This window comes from Ostrea edulis, chromosome 8, assembly GCF_947568905.1.
Source record: "Ostrea edulis chromosome 8, xbOstEdul1.1, whole genome shotgun sequence".
NCBI classification, from domain to species: Eukaryota; Metazoa; Mollusca; class Bivalvia; order Ostreida; family Ostreidae; genus Ostrea; species Ostrea edulis.
Genome location: NC_079171.1, coordinates 31980231 through 31999934, shown reverse-complemented (window position 1 = coordinate 31999934; position 19704 = coordinate 31980231). Strand labels below are relative to the sequence as shown.

The following is a 19704-nucleotide window of genomic DNA, read 5'->3' as shown; positions in this document are numbered from 1 at the left end:
CAGTTTCGTTGTCCAGCTGTTGATATTTCGAATTACCAGTTTATAAGGATTTTATAATCATATTTTGTCAGACATTCCACCCACACAAATACGTAACTTTAATTTCTAAATGTCAAAAATAAACCAATGTTGAAACATGACCTCATCCATTCTTTCATTTTATCATAGATTTCCAGTCTATACATGGCAATCAATGTAATTCTTGTAAATTACAATGAAAAGGTGGAGATGATGAACAGTGAGCAATCTCATAACTCCTATAAGGAATACAAAATTCAGGGTAAGGCAAACACGGACTCCTGGACACACCAGAGGTGGGATCATGTTCCTAGAAGGAGCAAGCATCCCCTGTTGACCAGTCACACCCACTATGAGCCCCATGTCTCATGTAGCACATAAAATTTAATAATCACGAAAATGTCCATCTTTCTCTGATTATTTAATAATTAACATGTAAATTACAACACATAAAAAGTATCCTTCTCAATAATCCTCTCCAGTTACCATAGATACCAGAATGGTTCCTATCTGGGCCGCTGCATCACAGCTTATCTCTACAACAAAGTAACAGAGAACTATCATGGAAAACAGTGAAAGCAAATACACAATGGTGGAATGTTGATGAGCGGTGGAATGTTGATGGGCGGTGTAATGTTGATGGGCGGTGGAATGTTGATGGGCGGTGGAATGTTGATGGGCGGTGGAATGTTGACGGGCAGTGTAATGTTGATGGGCGGTGGCGGTGTAATGTTGATGGGCGGTGGAATGTTGATGGGCGGTGGAATGTTGATGGGCGGTGTAATGTTGATGGGCAGTGTAATGTTGATGGGCGGTGGAATGTTGATGGGCGGTGTAATGTTGATGGGCGGTGGAATGTTGATGGGCGGTGTAATGTTGATGAGCGGTGTGTGAAACTCGCTGTAAAACTAGCTAGAGTAGGACAGTTGGGGCTCCCTGTTCGTAAAAATAACTAGAAAACTGACACGGTCAGCAAGGGCCCCGCTGAGGGTTATTGGAGGAAAGTGACATTTGATATAGCAATGTTTGGGGCTGGTATATATGTTAGAATTAATAATATATAAAGATACATTGGAATGCATGAAGCATATTTATGAGAGACTTATGCAATTTAAATTACTTCTGTTTGACACACACTCATCCACTCAAACACAACAGAGTGCAACAAAATTCCATTGTAATAGGGGATTCAAAATGGATAACTGGTACAAAATATGGTACATGCTATTCGAAAAGGATTATGAATTTGACATATTGATGTCTTGGAAAAGGAAATTCTGACATCAGGGCTCTAAGCGTTTTCAAACACATTGTCATTTGATAAAAGTGTTCTACATTTGTAACAAGAGCAACGCCAACGTGGCATAATACGCCCGTAGATTTTGCTCAAGGAAAACATATTTTAGTGGGATTCATATTTTAGTGAAGTTAGCACTGTCCTCTGTTAGCTAATTCATTATCATGGTGATCAAATATACCAAGTTATAATATCCAGGAGCTTACGGTTCGGTTTGTATCCTGCCCACAAGGTTTTCCTTATAAGTGACACTATGACCTTGATCTTTGACCTCTGACCTTGAAAAACAATAGGCACCTTCCTCTCATCATGATGATCAAATATACCAAGTTATAATATCCTGGAGCTTACGGTTCAGTTTGTATCCTGGCCACAAGGTTTTCCTAAAAAGTGATACTATGACCTTGACCTTTGACCTTGAAAAACACTACGCATCTTCCTCTCATCATGGTGATCAAATATACCAAGTTATAATATACTGGAGCTTATGGTTTGGTTTGTATCCTGCTCACAAGGTTTTCCTAATAAGTGATACTACGACCTTGACCTTTGACCTCTCACCTTGAAAAACAATAGGCATCTTCCTCTCATCATGGTAATCAAATGTACCAAGTTGTAAAGCCCTAGGGCTTATGGTTCAGTCTGTATCCTGCCCACAAGGTCCGGACAGATAGATGGACGACGCCATACCATAATACGTCCCGTCTTCGATGGGCGTATAAAAATAGAGATTAATATGTCTTTACATACATAGGTGAGAAAGTTTCCATTATTCCTAGCCGAGATATACCATGTATGCGCAAATATCAAAATACTCATGTAGAAAATGTGGACCTTACCGTCAACAAGCGCAGTGAAACACGCCATTTCGAGATTTTCGCCGACGATAGCTCAACAACAGTAATGAATAAGGTACACTCATTTTGTATCTATTTTGTGACTTTCTTTATTAAGAGGAACAGGTCTCTAATGTGTAATGTGCAATTACTACATAATTCAATAACTTGAAGCATGAAGCAGTTTCACTTTGCAACCGGATATAAGAAATTTTATTTCGTATTCCGATCCCGATCGAAAGTTGTTGACTGGGAATGACGTGTTTCAATATACATGTAACATCAAGCATTTTTTATATCACATTAGAAAAAAAACCAAATATATACACATACACAATGTTGTAGAGTTATTTCTTGTAAATTTCTATATATCAATACAATGCATATCATAATTCAAATTGAATTATCTCCCTTAGACAGTGGTAAATAAATACGGTCATAATAAGAAAGCTGATGACATTCAAACAGACAGACAAAGTGACATGACTCCAAAATTCATAGGTGTCTTCCTCTTATTGTAAAGTATTTCTGTACAAAATTTGAAAACTGTTTGAGTATCATGTCACAAAGAAAGTGTTCATAATAACAAAGATAATGACACACATACAGACAGACAAAGTGACATGACCCCAAAATCTATAGGTGTAAATTGTAAAGTATTTCTGTACAAAATTTGAAAACTGTACAATGAAAACTGTTTGAGTTACTGTGTCACAAAGAAAGTGCTCATAATAACAAAGATCATGCCATACAGACAGACAGACAGACAAAGTGAAATGACCCCAAAATATATAGGCTTTTTCCTCTTATTGTACATTATTTCTGTACAAAATTTGAAAACTGTACGATAAAAACTGTTTGAGTTATCGTGTCACAAAGAAAGTGTTGACGGACAGACGGACAATGTGATTACTATAGGGCTTCCCGCATTTCATGCGGGGCCCTAGTTAGCCCTGCCAAAGACCTACTAGCCCTGAACAAATAACAGCCTTTTTTTTCAAATTCTTGAAATTGCAGGCGCTAGAGCACTAACATTCTAACAATATCTTTCACTGTCTATAGCCAGGTACTCCTTTTACGCTTGGGTGGAGTTAGGAAATTCCTGTAAAGTGCCTTTCCCAAGGACACAACGTCAGGCTAACCTCTAGACCACTGACGCCACTATCATTGTGTTTAACTGTTAGAACTAGGATTATGCACAATATTATAAAAATGGTTTTATTTTTCTCTTTTGGATTAGATAGGGAGTGTATTGGGGGGTTCTGCGTATATACATGCTCAATAGTTGAATTTATCGATTTATCTAAAATTATCATTATATTGAAATGCGTTTTATGTTCCAAGGCAGTGCTGTTTCCACAGTTTTACAAAATTGAAAGGTTTAAGGTTTGGGCATTTCTATCATCAGGGTTCGAAATTAACTCATGTCCGTAAGTCCGAGACTAGTAAAAAACGTGTCGGACTAGTGAACTCTTTATAGTACTAGTCCGTACGGACTAGTGAAAATCCAGAAATCAATCTTGAATTGGTAAAGATTTTTAGCAAGATTTGTCTGAGTCTCTTAGATGTTTGAACTTATGGTTGATTACCTGCTTGGTCAAGTGTTTGCATGACTATGACAGCCTGATCTTCCTAACAATATGGAGTGTGTTCGAGACCGCCGTTCTTCGAACGTGCACATATTGTCAAATTCCTTTAGATTCCGAACGCCGAGTACACATCACGAGAACGTGTTCTAGGTGCAAGAATTGCAAGTAGTGTGGTTTGAGCATGCACGTTTGTGCGCACATTTTCTCGACATTCGTGACTCTAACACAGTAGTTCATAACACTATAGCTCATGACTTGGTCAATCGAGTGAATTTGTTTTACTTTATTGATAAAATTTCGTACTCTTGTGACTTTAAGATCTGAGCACCAAAACAACAGGGACGTCGATCTTGAACGCACTTATGGACATTTATAAAAGGATTAACTCGGAGGTTAATATTGTATGCTTCTGAAGATCTTGAATGCGAAATAAAATATGGTGGTCTCTTTTTCTTCTATAGGTGTCAGAAATTGAATTATTTGCAACTGTGATGTGTTTGATTTGATTAAATACTATTGAATAAAATGAAGATCATTTTATTATATACTGGACGGACTAGTGAAATGCTTTGCTGACTAGTGAACATCAACAGTTACTAGTCCGTACGGACTAGTGCTTGAAAAAGTTAATTTCGAACCCTGATCATAAATAAGTAACTTGAAAAGGTTGAGAGTAGAAAAAAGGAAAGTACAGGCAGTCGACTGCTGAGAGCATACAGTTCAGAACAAGTCGTGCATCAAAGGTTAAGCCAGTCACAGTGAAGGCAGCAGAAATAAAATGTATATATAACATAAAAATATTTCAATCACATTCATGTATACATGTTTTAATGATTTTTAATATAAAACCATGGGAGAGAACTAAAATGGGCTAGCTATTTCAGCTACCTAATTTCATTCATGTTATGAGAGTTTGGAAGATGGATATTGTGTAAATTGAACCTGATCAAAGCATGAACATTACGAAATATGTACATACATGAAGCTGTACTTGCTCAAACGGTAGCACCGTCAACATATTAATATTGTAATATAAACTCTATTCTTCAGAATTACTTTTTTTAAAACTTGAGAGTAAAATATTGTAGTTTGCTTGACAAATAATCTGTAATTAATCTCGTAGTACCATTTCCACCTATAGATTTTGTCTGAATCACAATAATACTTGGTATTATCTGAACTTTCTTTTATCCACAGATTTTCTTGAATAATTTAAATATTGCACTCCATGAAATACTGTAGATTCCTTATTTTACGTGGGTACTTAACATGGCGAAATGACCCGTATACGACAAATCGCGAGAACATGAATTCACGTGTCTTCTGTTAATCAAGAGTACTTACATGCATTTTAGCACCAGAAAATTAAATGCGAATAATTTTATTTCGTGAGTGATGCCTCTTGCGAAATTACAGGATCATAATAAATTTCTCACATATATTTAGGAATCTACAGCAGTCCCAAGTGACATTTGATCTTAACAGGCCCAATCTCTCACCAGAGGGCGTATTACGCTGCGCTACAACACCTCTGTCAACATCTGAATGTCAAGATTCTTGGCAAAACTTATTTCTACCTATTGCATTATAAAGTATGATTTTACAAGTTTTAGTGTTAAGCTTAAAATCTTACAGTATGTTCACAAAAACAACGAATTCCATGATTATTCTAGTATTATTGGATGAATGAATATTTATATATTTATATATAAATAGCAACAACCACGCTCGCTAGGTGGCGCGTCATGTTCTATTTTTATTTCTACAGGAAAAGTGGGACGAGGTTCCACCCTATTTTTTATGGGCTAGTATGGATAAACCTAGAGCCTACGAATGATGCGAAGTTGATCGTTTGGATCTAAAATACTTATATTTAGCGTATCTCACGTGATTAGGCATATTCCAGAAAATCCCTTTGAGATTGAAGCAATTAAGCAGAGCGAGTATATGTAAACATTTACTTAACGGTGAAATACGCAACAAAGAGTGACATATTAGTACATTTTATGCATGAATAAATTATACTGAGGTCAAACATGGACGATAATTGCCCATGTTCATATAGTATTTAATTGATTTAGATATCCAAGGAAAGATAACTCCCATTATTAACGTACTCACAACGTACCGGTGGTATACAATAATACAATGTTTATACATTTCTGAATGATGAGTGAATCTTTATTTTCATCAGAATCTTTTCCATCATACTCGCAGACCAGGTCCCCATACCCCTACCAGTGTTAATCTGTGACTGATAGCAGTGCGGTATTTAATTTGATATAGTCTAGAGGAAATTCGAAATATGGTAGTGACATTTCTTCCTCACTGAATTAGCTGGATTTTTAACGTTTAAAGAAAAGTGGGGTATGGACTGGGGGGTCAAAAATGCTATTTGCCAAATTTTCAACAATATTAATTACAAGGCAAGGCAAAAGGGGTCATAAGCTACAGATGATGCAATTTTCACTTGCAAGTTGCACTGCCACAAGTTACACTTAATTAGTGACTTACTTACAGATAAATAAAGTAACTTACAAATATTTAATTTATTTATTTATCTATCATTTCATTTCACTTTTTTTAATATCATGGTTTGTACTTGTAGAGTCATCGCAATAAAGGGACATTAATTATTAGTGTTACAAAAAAATCTGATCATGCAGTTTTTAAATTTCTGAATTTTGAAAAAAAAAAAAAAAGATTCTGATACCACTCAGTCCACCGACTGGCCAGATAGTTCTGCTTCTGTCAGTTCTGATGCAACTAGCTCAGCCCCCAGACTGGCCAGAGAGTCCACTGTTTCGGTAAATTTTGATAATGATGCAACTCAGCACTCCCCCCCCCCCCCCCCCCCCCCCCCCCCCCCCCCCCCCCCCCGACAGCTGTACCAGAAGTTCTCGGAAAAGACTTGCTGATGTTTAATAAATCAGTTTTCCTATTAATTTTACTTTTGCTCCTGATCATCAGTTCATTAGGCTATAGCCCAATCTGATTAAATTTAAGATCGTTGATCCGCTCCGTTTTCCTCTTCCTTTCCTGTATCTGTGAAGTCCAGAGGTGAGATATATTCTTTCCAAAACAACTAGGAATGTTCATGGAACAATTTAGTATTAATTGGTTTCCTTTTCTGTTGTATGCCTTATTTCAAGAAATAACTTTCAGGTCACTTTTTAATGTGAAATGGAACATTTTCAATTTTTGACAACCTGACGGTAGGGGTGTTTAAGGCCCTATACCTCATTTTCTGTAAGGAAGTGGCGTAAAAGGAATCCAGAATTGGATTCAGCATACTCAAAATTGGTAATTACACCTGCTTTTTATTGTTTTGGGTAATGGTGTTTCAAGAAATAAAGTTGGGTCACTTTTTGATGCGAAATGAAATATTTTCCGTTTTTGGCAACCTGACGGTAGGGGTGTTTGAGACACTATATCTCATTTTCTATAAGAAATTGGAGTAAAAGGAATCCAGATTTGAAATCAGCATACTCAAAATTGGTAATTACACCTGATTTTTATTGATTTGGGTAATTTTTAAAAAATGGGTGGTGGTTGCTAATATAAAACCTTTAAATTCGCTCAGGTGTCTTATATTTACCAGCTTCTGTGTTTATAAAATTCAGACAAGTGTTTGATTTGCTTAGATATGATCATTACAGTTTGGTATGCTAAGTTAGTTTTAGTACGGTTTGATATGATTTTTAGACCTTGACAGAGATATTAGTGGAGCATAGCAGGAACGATAACTCTGGGTAGAGATTGTAACAGGCCCTCACTGGTCATGCTGACAGTGATAATTTTTTTTTTTTATATACTCTTCCGAGACTGAGGTATGAACTTCCTGTATGTAACCCCACCCTGAACTTTGAACCTTCTATATAAAACCCTACCCTGAGGTCTAAACCTTCTATATATAACTCTATCATGAGGTCTAAGCCTCCTATATATAACTTTATCTTGAGCTCTGCCCTGAGGTTTGAATTATATATAACTCTATCCTGAGCTCTGCCCTGAGGTTTGAACTATATATATAACTATCCTGAGGTCTGAACTATATATAACTATCATGAGCTCTGCACAAATCCCCATCCTGAGATCTGAACCAATTATCATACATGTATACTAGATACGTAGATAAACTGCGAGAAAATGGTTCTATCGAAGCTACGCACTGTTACATATAGGCCTACGGCATATGCTTTCCGTTCTGCTCTCGAATTCAATACACACTCGCACCAACTGACCTTCACCTTGTAACAACATATAGGCAGAACTTTGCTTGCAGTGTCTACCAACTGGTAGTTTTAAAAAAGAGAAATTTAAAGATAAAAGATAATTGAACTTTCAATTATAAATAATAAAATATAATATTTCCCGACTTTGAATTGAATTATAATGCTTTCATTTTTTTTAAGGAACGCGTACGTGTTTACAACAACAGCACGCCGCGCTCCCACTTCCTAAGTAACAACGTGTTGATAACAAAAAATAATGATTAGGCCTAATAAAATTGATTTAATAAAATAATTTAAAAGTATTGTGATTTTCAAATTAAGTTTGATCATTATTATTTTTTTTTTTTCGAAATGCACCCGTGGCAGTAGGCCTAGTTGTCAATGATACATAATCGTATCATAATTTAGGCCTATCTAACTTCTCCAAAAATAAATTTAATAATAATTGCACTGTTTATTTCAGAAAAGCAACAACGCTAATTACAGTTGTTTACAGAAATGGCATTACCAAATTGTGTTTAGACAGTGATCCCATGTAAACATTATTTACTCGAAAATTTATGCAGATTTCATACTCGCTTTTCTCGCTACATTTGGGTCGCTATTTGTATGCACTGGTGGCTAAAAGATATAAGACTCGGGAAATTTGTCAACATCGAAATAAATGTTATCCATGGTAAATAAATTAGGCCCCTAAAACCCGAGTTTTTAAAAATATCTAACACTACTTTTACAACAAGTTGATCGACGAAGGTCGCATATGACGTCACTGTACCACGTGACTACCTATCTAATTAACTAGGCTTTTTGAAATCGGGGCTTAGATTTAAGTTCGTATTGTGGCTAATTATCGCAATACTTCAGCGAACGAACTATTACAATTAATTTCTATAAGCATAAGGAAGACAAAATGCATATAATTCTGTATACTTTGAAAACACGAGATGTGTCCTTTAAATCACATAATAATATGAAATATCAAATCATCGAGTTTAAGGAGATTCTAAACACTAAACAGTTGAAATACATATCTAACTCCCTGTAGATCACAAGATCTAAAGCACTCAGTGACACAGTCTATATATCTGTGGCTCCTTACCACTACCATAACAATTTCCTTTACTCACCACAGGGTCCTACAAACATAGACAAATACAAGTATAACAATAAAAACTGACATAAGGCAGTGCACACATATTTTTCAGACTAAAGTACAGGTAATTTCAATTATATATCTATCTATTTTCAAGTCTCTGTAATGATTCCAGTATGAATTCTCTGCACCTGAGTTTAATGCATTTTAATCTAATGGCCTTCTGGTGGCAGTGCAACTGCAATTGTGTCTGCCAGAAAATTAAAAGATGCAGAATCTTGATTCTTATGTAATTCAAGGGTATATCTAAAAACCTACTTGACTAAACATTCTATATTTAGAAGTAAAAAAAAACAACAACAAAACCCCCAAAATTTTGTAAGAAACAAAGGGCAAAATCAAAATGGTCTGGACTTCTGCATGACACCCACCCCCGTTCTTGAAAAAAGTGACTTGTCCATCTATATTTAGCTGCCTATGATGTCCCTCACCATGGCAATAAAACCCTCATGTTCTTGAGAAAAGTGACTTACCCATCTATGTTTAGCCGTCCTATGATGTCCCTCACCATGGCAATGAGTCCCTCGTGTTCCTGAGGAGAATCTAAGATCAGGTTGTGTAGTTTAGTCATGTAATTATCTATTGTATCCAATGTTGGCACTTCATTCGTTCCTACAATGTAATAAGAAACTTGACACGCAGACATCATATAAAATAGAATCACACATAATGAAAATCCCTACAGACAGCCAGACGGACAGAAATACGACGGCAAATGGAGGCACACAGTAAGAAACTGTGGAAGTTTTTCCTACAACATTCAATTCCTGCATACAATGTTGAATTTAAGAAATGTGTTTTCAAGACAATGCCTACAGAGAGCATGAAAAGCACTGGAAAGATCCATAATAAGAATAAGTAGTAGCAAGGTACTAAGGAAACATTATCACAACTGAAATCCTTTAGGAAGCCTTCCCTCCATCTTACTCCACAGGACAGACACACCGGTCATCTTTGGTCTCGCCTGGTAAAGGGTCTCTGATTTTACCTGGTAATGGGATGGAGTTGGACATCTTTTTTTTTTACCTGGTAACGGGATGGAGTTGATCATCTTTGATTTTACCTGGTAACCGGATGAAGTTGGGCCAAAATTAATAAAGTGCACCGCCACGGCACATGATACGCCCGTCACATATTGTTAACAGTATAGATTGTACCCATTAAATTTTTTTTTTTTATATCACCTTAATTAAAATGTCACAGTGACCTTAAAGTAGGATGCGACACCTTCTACCTAAGATGCATTAGTTGACCAATTTTGGTGATTCTAGGTCTAATAGTTTTCAAGTTATGAGCCAGACAAGTTGTTGCCATATATGGCCATATCTTCTTAATGACAAGTCACAGTGACCTGGTTTTAATGTGCGACACACCTTCTACCCAAGATGTATCTACAGACAAAGTTTGATGATTCTAGGCCTTGTAGTATTTAAGTTACGGGTCGGACACGAAAAAGTTAACAGACGGACGGACAGACGGATATCTTCTTAATGAAAAGTCACAGTGACCTGGTTTTAATGTGCGACACACCTTCTACCCAAGATGTATCTACAGACAAAGTTTGATGATTCTAGGCCTTGAAGTATTTAAGTTACGGGTCGGACACGAAAAAGCTAACAGATGGACGGACAGACAGATATCTTCTTAATGAAAAGTCACAGTGACCTGGTTTTAATGTGCGACACACCTTCTACCAAAGATGTATCTACAGACAAAGTTTGATGATTCTAGGCCTTGTAGTATTTAAGTTACGGGTTGGACACGAAAAAGCTAACAGACGGATGGACATGAACGCCATACCATAATACGTCCCGTCTTAAGACGGGCGTATAAAAAGGAGTTTGTTTGCCATCGCACGACCGACCCATTTTTAATCCCCCGACTGGAAAGTTTTTAATGACATAATTTCGGCCATGTTTTTTTTGCACTCGATTTTCCGACTTCTGGTTTTTTTTCAAGTTCCTATCCGCGTTTGGTTCATCTTCACAAGTCACCTGTGACTGATTCGTTACCTCGCACCATGCTCGCATCAGTCACCATTCAAAACACGGGTCTGGGACAGGGGATGACGCAATAAGCTAAAATCAAATCATCCAATGAGATTCCTCATTTAAGATGCAAGTTTGGAAAGAGCAAAGACAGAAAGTAAACAATGGTTTACGTGGGGTACTTTTCTTAACATCAAGAACATTGCGTGTTGTTTTTATTTTGTAACGAGGTAACTAATCAATAGCCCTTGACTTGTGAAGATGCGTTTGGTTTTGTTTTTAGTTTTGTTCTTTGCGACATTTTGTAAATCGCTGCAATTTAAAACCCTCAAATGATCGATTTGGCACATGGTATACTGGTAGAATTTTATCTATCCGATGAGGCATCATTCAATAATTATGGAAACAAACAACAACTGTGTCCGATGAAAATGTAAATGGGTACCCCGAATATTCGAAAATGCCCGCAATTTACCGAAATGCCCCCAGGAATTAGTTTTCTTAAAAACCACCTAAAAGTATCGAAATTCCCCTCTAATTATATACATTAATGCATATTAAGTTTATATATGTTAATCTTTTATGATAAAACATTTTTAAATTTGTGATTGTAAATTTAGGAAATTCGATTGTGTTCAATTCTCGCATTCACGATGTTTCAAAGAAAGATAACTCTAGCAAAATTTATACATGTATATCACCAATGATTTTTTCCCCTATACAATATCTGTTTGAATTGCAAAATATATATGAATGTTGATTTAGTTCAACTTAAGCAATGTATATATATAATGATTAGGAAATAATAGTTGAACACATTTTTCTTTTAAATGAAAGAAAAATAACATGAGTTACCTTCCTTAGATTAACACAAATTCTGATAAGAAGACTCTTTTTTGATTAAAAAATTTATGTTATTTTTTCTTCAGAGATGGTATTGTACACATTGAATCAATCCCTAATCTTTCAATTTAACTTTAAAAACTTAATTCGAAGGCGAATTTCGTTAGTTCTAATGGGCATTTCGGTATTTCTAGAGGCATTTCGGTAATTCGAGGTACCGCAGAGCACGGATTTAATGTATCAGAAATCGTTTGACCAACATCATTGAACATGAAATTGTGTTGAGTTTATACGAATAATGTTTTAGTTCAACAACAATTCTACCAAGTTTCTGTTGCATAATACATGCATGTTACATTGGCCATTGAGAGTAAAATCATGGCAACCAAGACTCTAGACAAATTTGAAGAAACAATGGACATATTCAAGACCTGGAAAACAAACACCCACAAAACAAGTAACATATCAGAATAACAAAATGATATATGAGCCATACACAAACTACTCCTGTCTATGAAGTTAAAACTACACTTTTTAGGTTTCTGACAGTTCTGCAAGTAATTCACTGTAATAGGGTTAATTCATCAAAAGAACACAAAATATAAAAACAGAATTTTGATATTCAATATATTTTCAGCCAAAAAAAAAAAATCCCTGCCGACCGACCCAATATTTTTATGACCCTCAGGCTATGGCAAACCAACATTTTTTTAAATGTGGCCTTGGTCATCTTTGATTTTACCTGGTAACCGGATGGAGTTGGTCATCTTTGATTTTACCTGTTCACGGGATGGAGTTCGTCATCTTTGATTTTACCTGGTAACGGGATGGGGTTGATCATCTTTGATTTTACTTGGTAACAGGATGGGGTTGGTCATCTTTGATTTTACCTGGTAACCGGATGGAGTGGAAGCTGTCGGTCAGCGTTGTGCGGAGGTTGTCTAGGTGACCTTGTAGCGCGATGTTGGTGCTCCGCTGCTGCACGGCTTCAATATCCAGCTTCTCAATGGCGTGCTTCATGCTCTCAATGTGTTTACTGAGAATCGCGTTCTGTTCCTCCAGCTCAGTAGTCTGTTTTCTTAGCTGTCTGAGTTCACCCTCCCTGCCTGGGGAAGAAAAATTAGTCTGTTACCTCCGTCAAACCGCCACAGGACTTTCATAGTAAGCGTGTAACATACATGGTTATTATAGTAAGCGTGTAACATACATGGTTATCATTGTAAGCGTGTATCATTCATGGTTATCTTAGTAAGCGTGTAACATACATGGTTATCTTAGTAAGCGTGTAACATTCATGGTTATCTTAGTAAGCGTGTAACATGCATGGTTATTATAGTAAGCGTGTAACATTCATTCATGGTTATCATTGTAAGCGTGTAACATGCATGATTATCTTAGTAAGCGTGTAACATTCATTCATGGTTATCTTAGTAAGCGTGTAACATACATGGTTATCTTAGTAAGCGTGTAACATGCATGGTTATTATAGTAAGCGTGTAACATACATGGTTATTATAGTAAGCGTGTAACATGCATGGTTATTATAGTAAGCGTGTAACATGCATGGTTATTATAGTAAGCGTGTAACATTCATGGTTATCTTAGTAAGCGTGTAACATGCATGGTTATCTTAGTAAGCGTGTAACATTCATTCATGGTTATCTTAGTAAGCGTGTAACATACATGGTTATTATAGTAAGCGTGTAACATACATGGTTATTATAGTAAGCGTGTAACATACATGGTTATTATAGTAAGCGTGTAACATGCATGGTTATTATAGTAAGCGTGTAACATGCATGGTTATCTTAGTAAGCGTGTAACATTAATTCATGGTTATCTTAGTAAGCGTGTAACATACATGGTTATTATAGTAAGCGTGTAACATACATGGTTATTATAGTAAGCGTGTAACATACATGGTTATTATAGTAAGCGTGTAACATACATGGTTATTATAGTAAGCGTGTAACATATTATAGTAAGCGTGTAACATTCATGGTTATTATAGTAAGCGTGTAACATTCATGATTATCTTAGTAAGCGTGTAACATACATGGTTATTATAGTAAGCGTGTAACATGCATGGTTATTATAGTAAGCGTGTAACATACATGGTTATTATAGTAAGCGTGTAACATTCATGGTTATTATAGTAAGCGTGTAACATGCATGGTTATCTTAGTAAGCGTGTAACATACATGGTTATCTTAGTAAGCGTGTAACATACATGGTTATCTTAGTAAGCGTGTCACATACATGGCTGTCACCTACCTTTGTTGTGATCCAGGAACTCTTCGGTGAAGATTGGAATGTCGAATGCTCCCTTTTCATCCTCATCTCTCTCTCCCATCAACTGTGTCAAACAAAACCTGAGAGTTACTGCTGGGGTTATCCTAACATGTACAGACACCCAGAAACAAAACCTGAGAGTTACTGCTGGGGGTGGGGGGTGGGGTGGTGGGGGTGGTGTGTGATATCCTAACATGTACAGACACCCAGAAACAAAACCTGACAGTTACTGCTGAGGGGTGGGGTTGGGGGGGGGGGGGGGGGTGGTGGTATCCTAAAATGGACAGACATCCCAGAAACAAAACTTCAATGGCTAATTAAAGACTCTGCTTGGCTGATCATTGAATTTTTGTGGTCTTTTTCAACCCACGGGAATTGATATACAACAAATACTGATGAAAGCAGTCAAGTATTTGCTGAATTAAGCAGTGCTGCCATATAGTGCTCTTTTATTTTATGTAGTTAAAATGTGGCCTCTGTTAAGGGCAAGATCAAAAGTTCAATGTTTGACAAAAAACTAAATTCACATAGTTTTCATGAAGACCCCACCCCCCGTTAAAACTGAATATGATAAATATTGAAATTAATCGGTTAACAAGTAAAAATACATGATTAGAAATAACACTCTGTATACCTTTTCTATTGTTTATTTATTCACAAATGAAAGTGTACATTAAAACTATTAGATGTTCATTCAAATGTAATATTATTATGTGGTTTTTGACAGTCGCTTGTCTTTTTTCTTTTTCCACTGAAGTGTAATCAATGTCGGATGACAGAAATTTACGGGAGATTTTATCGCTCCTTCCCCCAAACAATTTGAATTTAGATTTTTATCCAACATTGATCTTTCGATCTCACAATAACATACACTGATATACAAATTGAACATCAAGCAAACAATTACTACAAACAAATTCATTCAAACATTAAAGGTAAAGAACACATAAGCTTTTCTGATGGAAAACAACATGGGTGCTTATACTTCCTAAGTCAGAAACAGATCTTAAGATATCTACGGCAAACTTTTTTCACACACAAAATAATACAATTAAGTTTAGACAATTGAACTGAAACTAGTTCAGACAAGTTTTAACTGGATATGGAATAATCTCCGTGGTAATTACAAGACACGATTCTAAGCTCTAATGTTGACTCCTTCATCTAAATTCAGACCAGGTGAAATGTCACTATACTGAAAAAATGCTGTTAGCAGCATCTATCTTCTGTAATAACTTGTGTTCTTCGGTCCAACAGACAATTGCAGAAAAGCTGTTTATTCCATCAACAAATGTTGCAAATTAAAAACAATCTACTAAAGTTATTCCTGTAAAACCATATTATCCATTTCTAGTACCAGAGGTAATACCCTTTAACCCTAGAGAAAGAAAAAAAAGCTTTATATCAGACACCGGTGTCCAAATTCTTCTCACATTATAGCTAAGAAACCAAGCATCTGTCTTTAATTAGGGACCATGCATTTTGACCCTAAGGACAATTCAAGCTAAGCTTTTCATCAGACAAATCATTACATAAATATATGAGGCTGCCATCTCTTACTGTTCAAAAATCTAAGCCAAGATTGCAGTTGCCAGTAAAAAAACCAAACTATCTTTCATTCATATGCCACTGTGGTTAATTAAATATGTTTACTGACAGGAAGATCAAAAATTTCATTTATTAACCTCAGAGGCAGGATAATTTTTTTTTTTTAAAGTACTAGGTTTACTACAAACTAATCTCACCTCTAATGAGCTACCTTGAGCTTCCATTTCTGTAAATTAAAAAATACAAAAATAAATAGCAACATTGTACATCCCTCAGTTCCTGAACATAGGAAAGTAAATTTCCAGTAAAGTTTATTTTACCAATGTACTTTTAAAAAGAAATCAAATATTCTCTTTGCAGCAATACTAAGGTCACCTCCATTATGTAAAGGTAGTAAAAGTAACACTTCACAAACCCGTGTTTTTGGGACTCACCCGAAGGACCACCCCAGTTAGTTGCCTCCTATGACAAGCAAGGGGTACTAGGGACCTACAGTATTTCATCCCGTATACACAAGTGACATTTTGATGTCTAGGGAAGCCTAACTCTCTGTAACCTTTATATATAGGAAATCCTATCCTTTTATCTTTAACATGTATGTACATATGTAGCAGAGCCTAGCTTTTCTTTACTTTTAACAAAAAGGAAATCTTACCTCTCATTTTCTTTTCTTTCTGCGATTTAAACAGTTTATAGGCTTCCGTTTTCTGGTAGGCCTCCATCTCCCGATTATACCGCTCCTTGTCTTTTTCTGCTTCGTCTAGAAATCTCTGAAATCAATAAATCATGTTAAAGAAAAACTCAGTAACTTATGACAAGACACATACAACCTTAGGAAAATGCATTGCCTTAGGCTAAGATATTTCTAAAACTCTGCAATATTCCAAATCACAATCCCCCTTCCTACAAATTACAATGCCCCAACCCCATCCCTACAAATCACAATTTCTCCCCCACCACCCCTACAAATCAAAATGCCCCCCCCCCCACCCCCCACTTCCAAATCAGCAAAAGACTGGCACTGACCTGCTTCTCATGCTGGGGTAACTTGGTCCACTCTGCCCCCAGAACTCGTATCATCTCAGCAAAGGCCATGGTAGGGTTTTCACGACGCAAGATCTCCCTCCGTTCATTTAAGAAGTGCAGGTACCCGTTCAGCGCTGGTTTCGGTGCGTTGGAGTCTCGCATCTTCTTCCTCTTCTTGCCCTTGGGCCAACCTCCCTTTTTCTTCTGTACAATACAAAAGGTAACACACTTCATGATAAAAACTCAGATTCTTACACAACCTTGATTTTTCTTTTGTATACAAAAGGCGAGACACAACCTTGATTTTTTCTTCTGTATCATACAAAAGGCGAGATCAACACACTTCACGATCAATACTAAGACTTTTTTTTTTTTTTTTTTTTTTTTTTTTACATGATTGTATGAAACTGATAACAATGTAAAATATCGATCTGAAAGTATGGAAATGATGAACGATGTTTAAGGATGTTTGAAGTATGAACTGGACATAAGCCATAATAAAAAAAACAATACACCAAACCAAGAAGATGCAGTCCTACACATGGCTCATAACTGATTTTCCTTAAAATATCAAACGAAGCAAAATAAAGCCTTCGTAATAATCCAGGGTTTTCACTTCCTTTTCATTGAACAGCCCCCCCCCCCCCCCCCCATCTCATCGAAATAACCAGTACTATTAGCAAAAGTCACATGTCTTTCGAAAACATGACCTTAAAAACAGCAGTCTTGTATAGATCTCAGATGGCATTACCAAAATTTAGCTGTAATCGATTAAATTATGATTACAAGTAATTGAAAATACCTTCGATTACAGATTACTTGAAAAAAAAGTAATGATTACAATCGATTACGATTACTCAATTACGATCACCCCATGCCAATTTGGCAGTAGTTTTATTCTCGAGAAGAGTCATCTAAATCAAAAAGAGGCTGGACCTTACCTCTGCAGGGGCTACTGCATCCACATCCGGGGTCTGCTGCAACCCCACTGAAAGAAAATTGTCAGTGTAAGTATATGCATATACAGTAATTTTCCGTATAAGTATGAACAAAACACATGGACTGCTAATGGGGAAAAATTGTTAATTTCCGCATGGGGAAACCATTGAAATCAATATCAGCTGCATTTCAGTGCAAAAAATTTCACTGCACAAATCCTTGGCACCCATACTTACCCAATACAACTCACGTACTTAATCCCCAGGCTTGGATTTCTTGAAAAAATCTCAAACTTAAGTTTGAGTTTTCCTCTATTTGAGCAGTAAAAACTTAAGTAAAATCTAAGACTTAAGTTTTGACTTAAGTTCTTTTCCAGAAATCCAGGCCAGATTTACTCTATCTGAATAAAATTAGATACTTTGATCTGCTCAAGTAGTCCTTGTGGAGCAATCTACGTGAGCAGATCAAAGGATTCAATTTTAATCAGTCTGAGATCAAGATTTACCCCACACAACATATATGCATTTGCTATTTGATCCTGTAAAACACACAAACTTAATGCCCAGACAACACATGTACTAGTTACACAGATTTTGTTAGATACCTGTAGCTAGGTCTGACATCGTAGGCGGCATCACCAAACTGTTGTCTGCGGACGTAAACCTGAAACAGAGCAATATCATGTTATTCAGACGGATCATCAGTTAACATGGTTAAGAGAAGGTAACTTGTTCACTGTGCATAACACTATTCTCTAAATATCACATATAATTCTACAAAGCTGCTGGAGAATGTGATAAAAATCAAACCATCTACATGTGCAAGTGATATAAATTAAGTTTAATCCAGACTACAAAAAGGTAAATCTTACGATGATTCGACAGCAATGCCCTCTTTTGACGCATCATCATCGAATCCCTCTAGATTGAGTTTAACTAAAGTTACATTCGCATTATTGCTGTTGTTTCCCAGGTCCATCATCTTCACTCATGTATCTACAGAGAGAAAATGCAACTGGCACAATATCCTTCAGTCTCATTAAAACAAACCTCTCTCTTTGTTCCTACATAGGGACTGTCTGTATAACGAGAAGTTTGATTTGAATCAGACTGAATATCCTTGACACATCATACAAAAACATGAAACGTCTAGAATCTTTCTGAAGCAATTTAGTATAGCTTTGCAAGGTTTCCCATCTTAATGCATAGTAGGTCAATAGTGATGTCCACTTGGTGGCCGGGGGGAAGGGGTGTTGTTACATTGAATTTGTATGATGCCAGTTTTAAGTTCCTTATCAAATGATTTGAAACTTGAAAATGAGGACCTAGCTATCTAGCTATGCATTTACATTTAATGTACCTTTGAGTTTGATGCATATCCATTAAATTATCTATCATCATCGTGCCACATACAGAGTTGTCTAGAAAATGCTAGCTTCACTTACTCAAAAGTATAACAAACGGTGCTATCAGAATCCCGAGAATGACCTTAAATACACAGGCACAATTATAACGCTCTTGAAAATGTGAATTCTAAATTTAAGCGTTCCCACTGCACATATTTTATACCCCTCCCCCTTCAAAGCATAACGTTGATTTTGCTAGTTTCAATGTTCTTAAATTCCCCAGAATTAGATCATTCTTCATCAAAGTTTGCTTTCATTGCAAGACATGACTATGAAAGCCGAACATGTGCTTTTGTTGACATATTACCATTTGGCCCTAGAGGGGGTCTTCCACAATGGAGGGTTCTCCAGGGAAATATCTGATCGGAGCTCCTCGCGTAACTTCTACCTCGCCCATAGGAATTATCCGAGGAATGCTGGTTGGACAAAAATGCCGTACGCGGAGTAATAATTCAAGAATTGCTCAATTCCTTTTATACTGTATTGATTAATTGAATAATTTCTACAATATGTATTATACTTGGTTGTTTTGGAA

At 36.4% G+C, this 19704-nt stretch overlaps 1 protein-coding gene across 7 annotated transcripts; it reads right to left on the bottom strand.

Annotated features, from left to right (window-relative positions):
* Positions 1-420: 420 nt before the first annotated feature.
* Positions 421-19619, bottom strand: LOC125662762 (high mobility group protein 20A-like). 7 transcript variants are annotated; one of them, XR_008798104.1, is made up of 12 exons: positions 19477-19619; positions 18636-18759; positions 18369-18427; positions 17767-17813; positions 16826-17029; positions 16455-16569; positions 15997-16025; positions 14234-14315; positions 12850-13065; positions 9602-9740; positions 1877-2020; positions 421-554 (listed from the first exon to the last, which is right to left on the bottom strand). XR_008798104.1 is itself a non-coding variant. In XM_048895110.2 (11 exons), the coding sequence occupies exons 2-11, from the start codon at positions 18743-18745 to the stop codon at positions 542-544; spliced, it is 1014 nt and encodes a 337-aa protein (XP_048751067.1). In that variant the 5' UTR covers positions 18746-18759; positions 19477-19619; the 3' UTR covers positions 421-541. The 7 variants fall into 7 exon arrangements, 4 of the variants coding, with proteins under 4 accessions (XP_048751067.1, XP_048751068.1, XP_056003352.1 ...); XR_008798105.1 differs by having other exon boundaries at positions 19209-19486; XR_008798106.1 differs by having other exon boundaries at positions 19124-19481.
* Positions 19620-19704: the final 85 nt, after the last annotated feature.

Bases quoted from the DNA above. Each gene is read 5' to 3' on its own strand.
- LOC125662762 (XM_048895110.2), bottom strand. From the start codon at position 18,745: ATGATGGACCTGGGAAACAACAGCAATAATGCGAATGTAACTTTAGTT. The intron at 18,428-18,635 runs GTAAGATTTACC...GCTCTGTTTCAG, and splicing joins GGCATTGCTGTCGAATCATC to GTTTACGTCCGCAGACAACA. The intron at 16,026-16,454 runs GTAAGATTTCCT...TTTAATTTACAG, and splicing joins GAAAGAAAAGAAAATGAGAG to AAATGGAAGCTCAAGGTAGC.